Source organism: Elgaria multicarinata, chromosome 6, assembly GCF_023053635.1.
Source record: "Elgaria multicarinata webbii isolate HBS135686 ecotype San Diego chromosome 6, rElgMul1.1.pri, whole genome shotgun sequence".
NCBI lineage: Eukaryota > Metazoa > Chordata > Lepidosauria > Squamata > Anguidae > Elgaria > Elgaria multicarinata.
In genome coordinates this window covers 86247319-86260317 of record NC_086176.1, presented here as the reverse complement: position 1 = coordinate 86260317, position 12999 = coordinate 86247319, and the positions used below count along the sequence as shown (strand labels likewise).

The following is a 12999-nucleotide window of genomic DNA, read 5'->3' as shown; positions in this document are numbered from 1 at the left end:
GTTAATTATATTAGTTATTTAAGCCTTTTCATATAGAAGTATTTCTGTCCTGTCAGTGAATATTGTAAAAGAAATTACCAACAACAATTTCACTATAGAAGTAGTCTAGAACTTACAAAGCTTCCTACAGAAGTGTCTTTGGAGTAAGCCAAGTATGTGTCTTGCTTCAGTCTTCTGATTCATCTGAAATAATTTACCGCCATTAATTCTTGCACAAGTATGGACAACAAGTGAATATTTTCTTTGAATGGGAAATATCTAGCAAAATGAATACGTACGGAGCAAATTTACAAGCTCGAAGTGTACTCACTCTTTCTCCTCTTCATCCAATTACCATTTCACAAAGGGGAGAGTGGGTGTGAGTCCGTTGGCCTCACCCCTCACAGTCACTGCTCCTACTGCCCCTCACCACCAGACGTTGGGGGCTGAACGTCTGCAGCAGAGACACTTTTCTACTCGAATCAGCTCCCAGTAAAATTTTAAACTCTGGAAGAATAGGGTTCTAAATTGTGCCGAGAGCCTTCAGAAGTAGAAAAACCCTGGCACTGCAGAAGTTCAGCCCCTAACACCTGGGAGACATGCAGGAGGGGATGGGACCAACCACGCAATAGTCATCACATGGAGAATGAAACGTCTGAATAAGGCTCAGGTCTTCTTTACATCCATCTCTACAACATTACTTAGCACATCATATTAAGTAATAACTGACACCCTATGCCTATTATAAAACAAGACCAAAGGAATACAGAACCCATTTAAGTGGTATAATTTTCCCCCGTACGTTACTTCAAGATATTTGTCGTGATAATACTATACTTCACAAGAATAAAACAGCAAAATTAATGGAACTAAACTGAGATCCCAGTAATTAGGTTGCAGCTCCTAAAACACAAATTGAAACCCCTACATATAAGGTGTATTTGCATAATTAGTATTGGTCCTACACTCACTCATTAGTGGCTTTCACAAGTGAAGTGAGTGCAAGATTTTTTTTAATTGATTAAAGCTAATGTAGCATGTAATGTAGGAGACCAGCACTTTTAATTTAAGTGATAGTACCCAGAAATGTAATTATTTTATTCAAATTATCTGGTGGAGTTGCATTTTTCCATTCCAGTAAAGAGATAACATTTGAAAAGATCCACATTAGCCATCACTAATTACCCTCATTTTGCTACAGAAGCACAGAATGCAGGTAGTGCTCCTTTTCAGATGTTAAAAGAACTGGTGGGTATGATATATCAGTTATCTTCTTCAGATGGAGGAGTGCTTCCATTATGCACAGAAGAGCATATGCCTTTGAATTCTACAAGTGTGTCATAGAGAGTCTGATTGTCCACCATGCAGATAGGACAGCCTGATAATTTTATGAACAGGTTCTAAAAGTACAAAAACATGAACATTTGACCGGGATAATACAATTCAGAGTAATATCATCATACAGTGGCGAAAAAATTAAAGAAGAAAAGAACATTCTTATTTAAGCACCACTTGTGAAAGTAGCTTTAGATTTCATTAGATATTCCTTTAAAAGGAATAACTATTCTCTCTTTCCAACAGACACAGAAAAACTACATTTTATTCCTGAACTTGTTAACAATTTTTGACATCACTTCCCCTTCCCATAGTAGCTCTCCTTTATATCTTGTTTTCAAAAGGAACACAGAAATGAAGAATTAGTATCTTTATAAGCCATATCCATTGTGTGAACAATTTTTCCTCTTTGTACTCACTGGTTCCTCTTTAACCACTAGGCACAAGTCACCATCACTGCTACGAGTACCAAATCCATTTAGCGAGGATCCAACCAAAAATAATCTACTGTCTGCAAGGCAAGAACCATACAACAGATTTAAGCCCATGTCTTTAGATGTCACTCACTAAAAGTTTGATTATTCAAGTGTGTAATAAATATGGAGAATTGCAACATACTTGGAAAGATCTGCTGAATTTCCCTTTGGAGTTGTGTTCGACAAAGCTCTTTTTTGTTCAAGTCATAGATTTGTTGTTGACACGCTTGAAATAACTCCAGTACTTGCTGACTTAGCTTTACGTAAACAAAACACATAATTACATTTACTACACAAGTATCAGTACAATCTTCTAAATATATGTAGTGCATAGATTTGTGTATGCACATGCACTTTTTAGAATGCAGCTTCTCCCCCAAATCATCAGATTCATACAAGAACTCACTACAAGCAAAGGATTTAGCCAGACCTTGATTAATAAGCTTAGTTATTTCAAGGCAGGGCAGCCTAAAGTTATTCTTTAAATGGTCACGAAGTCAAGGAATTTCTATCTTTGGAAGTTAAAGGCCATTAAAGCCAAAGTTTGATTTCAGCCACAAACACACTAATCTTGCTCAATAAGAATAAGTGGGTGCATTCGGTTACTATTGCTGCTGTAACACACTCAGTACCAAAGAAGCTTTGGCAGAAGACACAGGGTTGGATCCATAATCTACTTCTGCGAGAGGAAGGGATCCACTTGCAGAAGGACCTTCCACCCTCTTTGGGGGGATCCTCCCTTCCCCCACACCACAGCTCAATCTCCTGATTCTCTGCAGACCATTTTAGAGGGTTTGAGGGACTACTCTGAGAAGGAGGGGGCAAGGAGGTCCATTTCCATTAGCAAAATTGATCCAGCTTAAATCTGGACACAACCCAGCATCCTTAGTTGGTGGCTTTGGAAAGGAGGACTTCCAACTAAAACACAGGTAGGCAACCTGGTGCCCTCCAGAGTTTTGGGCTACAACTCCCATAAATCCCTGACCACTGGCATTCTTGGCTGGGGCTGATGGGAATTTAAGTCCAAAACAGTCTAGTGTGCTTACTCCTAAGCTAGAAAATGGTGATTTAAGTAACTTGGGGGCATATTTCCCCCCACAGTATTTTCTTTTGAAGCCTTACACCAGTGCTCTACGAACAGGTAATACCTAGGACAGTGGGCAGAAGCCAACAATGTGCTTATGCCGCCAGTGATTCTCTTACGTCTCAATAATTCAGTTACACAAGTACTGGGTCCCACTGATTCCGTTGCAGAAGTGTGACCCACCGCTTGCGTATCAGAGATTTAGTGCTTCTCAGAGGAAGCCCAGAAATGAACTGGGGTAAGTTGCTGGAGCTCCCTTACACAAGCTCTGTCAACCTGCCTCGTTCCAGAAACTAGCGTTTTTGCTCATTTCCAGTTGCCCTGGAGGTGCTAAATCTTCATTCTGCAAGCAGTGGATCTCACTTGCAGGCAGGACTTGGCAGGGCGTAAGGGAACCAGCGGAGACGTAAGCGCCCCATTGGTTTCTGCCCACAGACTCCCCATTTCCTTTCCCCTATTTGAATTGGAGGCACTCTTTGCTCTGTCAAATATATTATCCTATGTGTGTTTTTCGATCAGCTTCTAGAAGGGAGAAGGCATCCTCCTTGCAACTGCAGAATAGCCTAGTTACTATTATCCCCCAGCATTCTGTCATTCACTTTGCCATCAGTCAGGGCTCAAGGAGGTAACTGTGCTTTCCTGCAAAGTTGACACTTCTGAGTTTCCCCATCATCTTTCAGCTGTAGAGCTGGGTGTTTCAAGGAATCCTAGTGGATTCCTCCTTCCTCGGAATGATGACACTGCCTTTACATTGAGAGACAGCAGGAGTTGACATCAATATTGCACAGGGTCTCCTTCCTCTGAGGGTCAGTATGGCGAATACATCCAACTAAGGATAGGGGTGAATTTTGTTTGGTTGGTATCTTTAAGCGAACTGACCCAACTCTCACTTCCCTGGTTAATATACAGATCATGACACAGTTATCCTTTGGAATGCACACAGCTCAGAATTTGGGGATGCTGTTCTTGGCTCAACGATTAAAACAAAAATGATTTTGTTTGGGAAAGTTGTGTTTAAAAATAAAAGTGAATTTTCATGCATGCTTGGACTTGATATAGACTGATTTGGCCATCTCTACATCCAAGATGTTGGCTCAGTTTAAGGCACACTACAGCCCCTCTTGTAGCACACTAGTGAGCAGGAACACTGGGTTTATGAGTCACTGCTTTACGCAGAAAACGTAACTGGAACAGAAAGTGAAACAGGACGCGTTAACAATCTTACCTTATCTTTGGCCACAGGGAGTGCAATTTCAGCAGGGTCAGGAAATGAAGTTTCTTGTAAGGGGGGCACACATCCCGTCAAATCAGAGATGTAATGTGCCCGAAATAATGGCGAAGAAATTGATCCAGGGAAAGAACGCCTGTGATCTTCAGGTAAAGGCACTAGTTGGTTAGCTGAAGCGGATTCACGGTGAGGTGAATGAAATCGCTGGCGCTTTACTTCATAAGGGACACACTGTTCTTTTAGCCTCCTAAAAATGTAAAAGGGGGATTGTCTACGCCAAGTTTGCAACTTAAAATATGCAACAAATAACGCGGACCATAGAGATGTAGGGTACATGTCGTCCAAACCCAGGGTGTGATGCGGAAGACGTGGCTTTGTACCCACCCTACAACTTCTACAGCATGTTGTAGGGTCAATACGAAGCTATCCTGGCCACTGTGCACCAGGTTCAGACAACACACACATAATGCAAATGGCAGACCTGCACACAGCATTTGCAGATGGAGAAACCATGATAGCTTCTGTCCCCGCCATTATTGGCCAAACCCACTCAGTGTTGTAAATGCTACCAATTAATAATTGTGACTATTCCAGCAAGACTTTGTATTATGCATGGTAAATTTCATACCTAAAGTTGAAATCTCACCAAGCCATTCTCGTGCAGAGCCAATATAATTTTCTTTCTGGCATACTCCTTGTTCAAGAGAGTAATTCTATATCTTGAAAAGTGTGCTGCAGTAAGAAGTTGTGTGCATTGTGCACCCAGTGACAAAGGTCAGAAAAAAGAGGCGAGAGATGGAAAAAACTTACCAAAATAGCCATTCAAAATGCAGAATGTGTCTGTGTAGGTTTAGATTGTACAGACAGTAAAGTGTTTGATCTGGGCAAAAAAGAACCTCTATTTCATTTGGCAATATTTATAGATTAATGCAGTTATAGTCAACTTGTTTTACAAAATGTCTTGCTTTCAACAGCCTTTCTTAGCTTGGTATGATGTTGTTACTTTCAGAACAACAACATGGATGATGAATGCCACCCTTATATGAATAGCACTGAAGCGGTTTCACACATCCTCTACTCTGGAAATAGTGACAAGGATTTCTGCCGCACTATTTTAATCATGGCTGCGTCTAACTACTTGTAGGGTACGGGATCGCCAGGCTACAGTCCACAGACAGATCATAATGGCAGTCAAGCCTCTAAATATCATTAGAAGGGCTACTAGAGTCTGTCAGGAGAAGGTGAAAAGGCACCAAACAGGATGAAAGGAAGTTTCCCCAGAAAAGCAGACGATCGGTGTTTTAAACTAATCATTAGTGCAACTTCAGAGAAAGACTATTAGGGTACAAATCCATTCAGTAGCAGGTTGAAATACTTATGCCCTAAGAAACATCTGATTATCCAAATGAAACAAGGAATGCAGTGTATTTTCCAAGATAAATTCACCCTAACTGGCATTAACATTCATTCAAAGAAAATTCAGGCAAAGCTAATGCAGAAAAGAATTTTGGAATTCTTCTGAGGCACAGTCATTGCTTTTTCAAGAAGTAGTTCTATTCAACAGTTTAAGTATTTCATTTATTCATTTACCCAGGATCACAAATGTGATCCCTGTTCCCAGTAGTGGAGGTGGACGTTTCTGTCACACAGTTGGCAGCAGTTCAGGAACTAGCCTGTTTGCCTAGGCCCACAAAAGCCATTAAATGGTTTTAAGTCTTATGCTATTTGTGTCATTTTTACATATAACTGATGCTATATTACATTGGATTGTTTAAACAAACCTTAGTTAAGATAAACTACCATTTAGGTTTCAGACAATACACTAAACTGTGGTTATGGAAATCAGAAGTGAAAGCTTCTGAAGCATTTTCTATCTGCAAGCATACAGCATAAAGAACCTCTTTAAATACTGGATTAATTCCATAAATGCAAACATGATTTAGATATTTGCTTTTGGAATTAACCAAGGGCTATATTGAGTGTCACATGAACAGGATTCCACTTGTGGAATGAGACTTCCCCTTCCTCTCCTCCCCTGCACACATCCCAAATATGCTTTGGATACTCTATACCTAAACTTATAGTCTATTATCTTGGTTCAAGTTATATGCAAGCATAAGATTGTCAAACAAGTGCCACAATTTGAAAATCGTTGTTTACTCACAATAGTGCAAATAAATAAGCCACACATATAAGACGATATAGCTGGGATATACACATTTCATATCCTACATTTTCAAAGCAGCCAGGGACTGCCCATGTCTCCTCTCTTTATTTGCATATGCTATGAGTATTATTTTCAGGAAGGCTACACAAGAGACATAGTTTTGCTTTTGGTTATGGGAAGGAATTAACCTCTCCCCAGCTTTTCTCCTGCTAAAGTAAAGAAAAGATGACGGTGGGAGAGTTCAGAGTAACTTCACTGAGGGATGACATGCCAGATTCAATCCAGTGGCTGCATTCGGATGTCACACTAAACCACGGTCTAGCATGGTGAAAATAAGACGCTTGCGCACTGCCTACTTCACTCTCCTTCTCAGCACAGGTGCAAGGAGGAGTTCAGAAGCTTTCACTTCTTATTTCCATAATCACAGTTTAGCGTATTACCTAAAACCCAAATGGTATTTTAGCTTAACTATGGTTTGTTTAAACAATCCCACTTCATAACCCATGAGTTGAAGACAGCTTATTAAAACCAAACCATAATTAAGATTAACAAGTTTGGACAATATGACAAGATCGAATTACTCTAAATCAGAAGCAAAAGCTTCTGAATTCTTCCTTCTAGATGCACCAGGGGTAAAGGAGAGCTGAAGGTTCGCTGTAGCTTGTTCTCATGACACTATGCTATGGTCTGCATGATGGCCAGTGTGAACAAAACCTAAGGTTTTTTTTTAAAAAAAACACACACACACAAAGATGGATATGTCTTTTTTTTAAAAAACTATTTTATTATTAGGTTTGTATTTTATATTTTATTCTAAGAACATAACATGACTACAGGCAAAAAAAACCTCTTTTGTCTTATCCATAATTATACATTTGACATGCATATGACATACTTACTTTCTGCCTCGGAATGAAGCAGGTGCAGCTGATGCATGCACTGGGCTGCCATTTCTATAGGCAAAGGGTGGTGGCGAAACTGGTGGGATGTTTGGAAGATTGCCACTCACCAGAGTCCTAGGAAAATTAAGTTGTCACATTATTACTCATCCTGCAAATTCCTGAGTTTTAAAAAATATATCATAAAAGTTGCTTACGTAATGTGTTCACATGCATGCTACAATTGAATACTTCGACTCCTTTGTACAAGATGCAACACAAGATGCAACACAAATTACTCAAATTGATTACTCAAATTTGATTTCTAATAAAAGAAGACAACCGCAAAGCCCAGCTGAATGTCAAATAACTTCTCTGTGATGGTTTGTGTGATATGAACATTTCAAATAGGCTTTTAAAACCCTAAGATTTGTTTAGAAAGCACAAGCCTTTCAAGCTTCAGGTTAAAGTCCTACCAAACTTACGTTGTACTCTGGAACTGCTGGTGAAAGAGAACAGGAGGTACGTTCACTGGAAGATTAATGAAGAAGTTGTACTGTTGCCGTTCTAGTGGAAAGGGTGGACGACCCAAGTTGGAAGAATTTGGGAACATGCTCTTCTATGCTGAAAGTGAACATGTATTCTTCTACCTATATTAAACATTTTTTGAAAAATCTGAAATTAGGCAACTAAAACACCCACTAACAATGCTTACATTTGACAGCTACTACTCAAACTGATTACTTCAGTCTGATTTTTGTCAGTCAAATAATACACTGTCAGAATATCACTTTAATGTGAATATTTACAGGTACAAATCTAACTTAGCATTTATTATTTTCCAAATGTTTTGGGAAATCAAGTTAGAATCTCTTTGCTCATTCAGGATTCAACTGTGTTACCTTGAAACTACTATACACCCTATATTCATAAATAACACTCATAATGACACTACAAAACCACAAATTCCCGAAGGGGTAACTGTGTTATAGTGCCAGAAAGACTAGCAGAACCTAAAGCGATTTTAGAAACTTTTATTTTAGAAACCTATATAACCACAACATGTGTTCCAACAGAATACAGACTAGTGGTCACAGAAGCCCACAAGCAGAGAATAAAGGGAATAGACTCTCCTTCTACTTTCCCCCAAACTGAGGGTAGGTTCCTTTTAGCCATTATACTTAATGATAGACCTATTCTTCATGATTTAGTCTACTTTTCCTTTAAAGTTAGCTTAACTAGTAACCATCACATTTTGTAAAAATGAATTCCATAAAATTATGGTGTACAGTGTGAAATAATACTTTGTTTTGTCTGGAAGAGAAAGAAAAGAAAAGCTGTGTGATTTCTCTAGGGCTCCTGTATTTTTAACAGTTGCATAGAACAGGGAATTTCAGCAGGTGTCATTTGTATATATGGAGAAAGAACCTGGTGAAATTCCCTCTTCATCACAACAGTTAAAGCTGCAGGAGCTATACTAGAGTGACCAGATTTAAAAGAGGGCAGGATACATGCAGCTTTAATTATTGTGATGAAGAGGGAATTTCACCAAGTTCTCCATGTATACAAATGACACCTGCTGAAATTCCCTTTTCAATACAACTGTTAAAGATACAGGAGCCCTGTCCTCCTTTTCATATGGTCACCCTAGGTTTCTCTTCCAGTGAGTTTGTGCTGGTTCTTTTTGCAAAAGCCCAGCATGCAGAGCACCTTTTATTTCCTCTGTGAAGAAGAAAGGATGAAAGGACAGAATGTAATATAATTTGGTCTTTTGATAAAATCATGATGGATAAAAATCAATGATTATTTTTTAAAATAAAAAAATGGAATTTTTGGGGGAAAATAAAATAATTATTAAATTTCTCTCAAAAATAACATCACTACAATTAATTATCATTACAAGCATTATTATTATTATTATTATTAATTTATTTATATTTATTTATACAGCACCATCAATGTACATGGTGCTGTACAGAGTAAAACAGTAAATAGCAAGACCCTGCCGCATAGGCTTACATTCTAATAAAATCATAATAAAACAATAAGGAGGGGAAGAGAATGCAAACAGGCACAGGGTAGGGTAAACAGGCACTGGGTAGGGTAAAACTAACAGTATAAAGTCAGAACAAAATCAACTTTTCAAAGCTTTAGGAAAAAGAAAAGTTTTTAGCTGAGCTTTAAAAGCTGCGGTTGAACTTGTAGTTCTCAAATGTTCTGGAAGAGCGTTCCAGGCATAAGGGGCAGCAGAAGATATAACAAGCATGCTATACATTTACAGTCTCATAAAAATTAAATCACCTATCAACAAACATGGACATTCCTTTCCGTTTTTTATCCCATGAAAATTACTCTACCCAGCCCAACTAACGGCTCTTGCTTTTTTAATGGGTTTTCAGTTTGTTTCTCTGACTAAAGTCACATGTGCAAAAGCTAGATGGGATTGTTGTTGTTCTGTGCTTATTTGGTGGTGGAACTGGACCAAGTAAGACAGAAAGTTAATATAAGAAACAACAGTCAGAGGCAAAGTTGAAGGCAATGCTATTGTGTTTGTATTTGATATAGTTGTTACTATTCACAATGAACTGCTGCAGCACCTGCAGCTTGACACAGATGACTATTAAGTTCTCTTTCCAAAATAATAAAAATTATTAATATGTACCTGCCTGGACATTAAGATCATCCACAGGGGCCGTTCTCCGTGAGCCCCTGCCAAAGGAAGTGAGGCAGGTGGCTACTAGGAGGAGGGCTTTCTCCGCTGTGGCACCCAGCTGTGGAACGAGCTTCCCAGACAGGTCCGCCTGGCGCCTACACTGTATTCTTTTTGTCGCCAGCTGAAGACCTTTTTATTTTCTCAGTATTTTAACATATAAATTTAAACTTTGCTGTTTTAATTCTGTATTTTAATCCTATATCAATTTCTGCTGTGTGGTTTTATCCTAGTTGTGCTTTTTATATTGTATTTTGTATTTGGGGTTTTAGCTTGTTGGACGTTTTATTATGTTCCTAATGGTTTTAATTTTTGTGAACCGCCCAGAGAGCTTCGGCTATTGGGCGGTATAAAAATGTAATAAATAAATAAAGTTGTCTAAAAAATTACAAGAAGTATACACTCAATGTTGTAAAATGCTGCGTTGAGTTGTAAATTGACGTGTTTTAATGATCAGATTTGCACCATTGTTTATGAAACATGTGAGCTATCAATAACAACTTGGCTTTTCTCTTGCTGACTTAAATAATATAAACCAATGATTCAATTCACCTTGATTTAAGTAAATCCATCCTTGATCAAAGCAGCGTTGCTCACCAGATGAAGCAATGGTGATGAAGGAAGGCCTTCACCACTGACAAGAAGGCAAGCAGGTTTATTGAACCCTGAATCTCATATTGAATAGTAACCATATCTCACTGATTTCACCAGATTCCTGATATGCCCACTATAGTAATGACCTCCTTCTAAGTTACTAGCATTAAGCATCTAAATATGCAGACATGGTTTGCCTTCCTCCAAATGTCCTTGCTGTGTACAATTTCTCCTACAACACATTGGTCTCTTAAACAGTTGTAATCATTTTGAATGTGCTTATTGTCAAGTTCTGTTCCATGCTTCTGATTATTTTAACATTTACATCAATAGCCATAAGGAACCAGATACTCCCCATAGCAATTAAAATAAAAAATGAAATGCAATCTAGCTGATTAGAGCAATGTTTTGTAGTCTCTTATCTACCATCCATCAATATTTGACAAGCAGTCTTTCCCAGAAAGTTGTCAACAAATACTTGTCCTCCAAACACAGTGTTCCCTTTGCCCAACACAGTTGAAACACCTGGATGAAGGGATTGAATAACCCATCAACAAAGCCTAAAACTTCTTTGTGCACATTCAAGTTGTTCCTTCACGCAAGTTTGGGAGCATTTGCAAAGCTCTGAAAACAACACAAGCCCTAGCAATCCAATGCAGAACTTATAAGGGAAAGTGGTAAGCTACAGAGAAAGCAAAATCTGGAAAACCACCACTGACTTCACTTATGACCCACTATTATTTGAGGGCGGGGGGGACATATAAACAATCCGGAACTGCAGGAACTGACACATGCAGCCCGCGAGGCGTCTGAGGACATCACTGACCTACTGCTGTGTCTTGCGCTCATTTAAAATCTGATGTTTTAAATGAACTGCAATCGACATAACGTTACTCTATAGTTCTGGCAATTGCATTTGTTTATTTTGTGAACCGCTTTGAGCACAAAGCATTGCGGAAAATAAGGTATACAAATACACCGATTACGACTGTAAATAACCGGCGTCACCGCGAGGCAATCCCCACCCCCGCGTAGCTGCCCCCATCGAGGACTCCGGAGCCCCCTTTGCACCGGAACGCTACCCACCCCCTCGCCTCACCGACAGGCACTCGCCCCTGCCGCAAGACCCCCAGCATCCTGCCTATTGCCTCAGAAACGAGTTCCTCTTCCTTCTCCCACCCCCTCAAGCCCCTCCAGGACTGGCGCCTGTCTGGCAAGGAAAAAGGAGACCCAGCCGAGCTGCCTCCGTTTGGCCAAGCAGAAGCGCGGTGCCAGCACACTCCCGCTCCGCACCCCCAAGAGGCTCTTTCAACTTACTCCGACGGTCACGGGGAGACTCGAGAGAGAGGCAGCCGACTGGGCAAGGCCCAGCGCGCTCCGAAGCCAGCGGCCTCCTCTGTTTTCTTCCCCTCCTCTCTGCAAAGGAAAGAGAGGCAGAACCCTGCGGAAGTAAACCGGAACTGCTTGCATGAGACCATCTCTATGGCTCTGTCCCCCGGATCCAGAGGGCCGGAAATGATGGTAGAAAAGGGAGCGCTCGAGCGCGATCACTCTTCGAGTCAGCCGCCTATTGCTTCCGGTCCCGCCCCGCCTCTCCAGAGACTCGGCTCTCTATCGTCTCGCTCTGCGCATGTGCCGCAGCTGGTGTCTCGGTCCGCTCGGACTCGCGGAGAGTGAGGCTTATGCGCTCCTGCGGCCCAGAGAGCCGCGGCTGAAATCCCCGTTCCCAGAGGCTGACGCTCTATTTCATGTTTAAGTCTCAAGGCGTAGCACAGAACATAAAATATTACCCATTGTTACAATATACGTGCAAATTATATAGGTTTTCTTTTTAAAGCCAAGAACAGTTGTCCTTGTGCAGCCCAATCAAATGCATGTTTTCTCCGAAGAAAGCCCCAGCCCCCCCCCCCCCCCGAAATAGATGAGACTGTCCTGAACGGGAAGGGCGGTAGTCGCTGGTGATAAATTCTTTTCCCGAGATGTCTTTTAGTCGCTGTGCTTGCTTTTAATATTTGGGGTGTTTTATTGTTTAATATCGTGGAGATGTTTGCTCCCCTGGAATTTTAAATTTCTTTATGCCAGGTGTGGCAACATGTGGCCCTCCAGATGTTTTGGCCTACATCTCCCATCATGCCTCGCTATTAGCTATGCTGGCCACCACGCTTTATGCTGCAGATTAAACCTAGTTAACACAGTCAATTAACAGTGAATCAACAAAAGCACAAATGAACTGCTGTCAGTGTGCATTGCATTGTTCTGTTAGCAGGCTGCTCAGTGGTAAGGCAGGCGCTGTTGGCAACCTTGGAGGTGGCCACATTAAGAAAACCTTGTCTAAAAGCAGCAGTGAGGAAAGTGACAGCAAAGTGATCTTGCCTAATGGCCCTGCAGATCATGTATGCAAGATCAGATGTAGCAAAATCAATCTAAGCAAAATTGCAAATATTCAGGAGCCCTAGGATGAGAACATGTGCAGGCAATTATATATTAATTTTCCAGCCCCAACGTGACCTTCCAAAGTGTGATTATATCAGTAACCCAGTATAAGACC

At 40.5% G+C, this 12999-nt stretch overlaps 1 protein-coding gene across 1 annotated transcript in view; it reads right to left on the bottom strand.

Moving 5' to 3' along the window:
* The window catches only part of TENT2 (terminal nucleotidyltransferase 2), a 41030-nt gene extending 29135 nt beyond the window's left edge, over positions 1-11895 (bottom strand). The window contains exons 1-7 of the mRNA XM_063127978.1: positions 11769-11895; positions 7633-7797; positions 7169-7285; positions 4100-4349; positions 1933-2047; positions 1734-1825; positions 117-183 (exon numbers count right to left, since the gene is read on the bottom strand). Coding sequence (XP_062984048.1) covers positions 117-183; positions 1734-1825; positions 1933-2047; positions 4100-4349; positions 7169-7285; positions 7633-7760 — 769 coding nt within the window. The 5' untranslated portion in view covers positions 7761-7797; positions 11769-11895. The remainder of the gene's footprint in view (positions 1-116; positions 184-1733; positions 1826-1932; positions 2048-4099; positions 4350-7168; positions 7286-7632; positions 7798-11768) is intronic.
* Positions 11896-12999: the final 1104 nt, after the last annotated feature.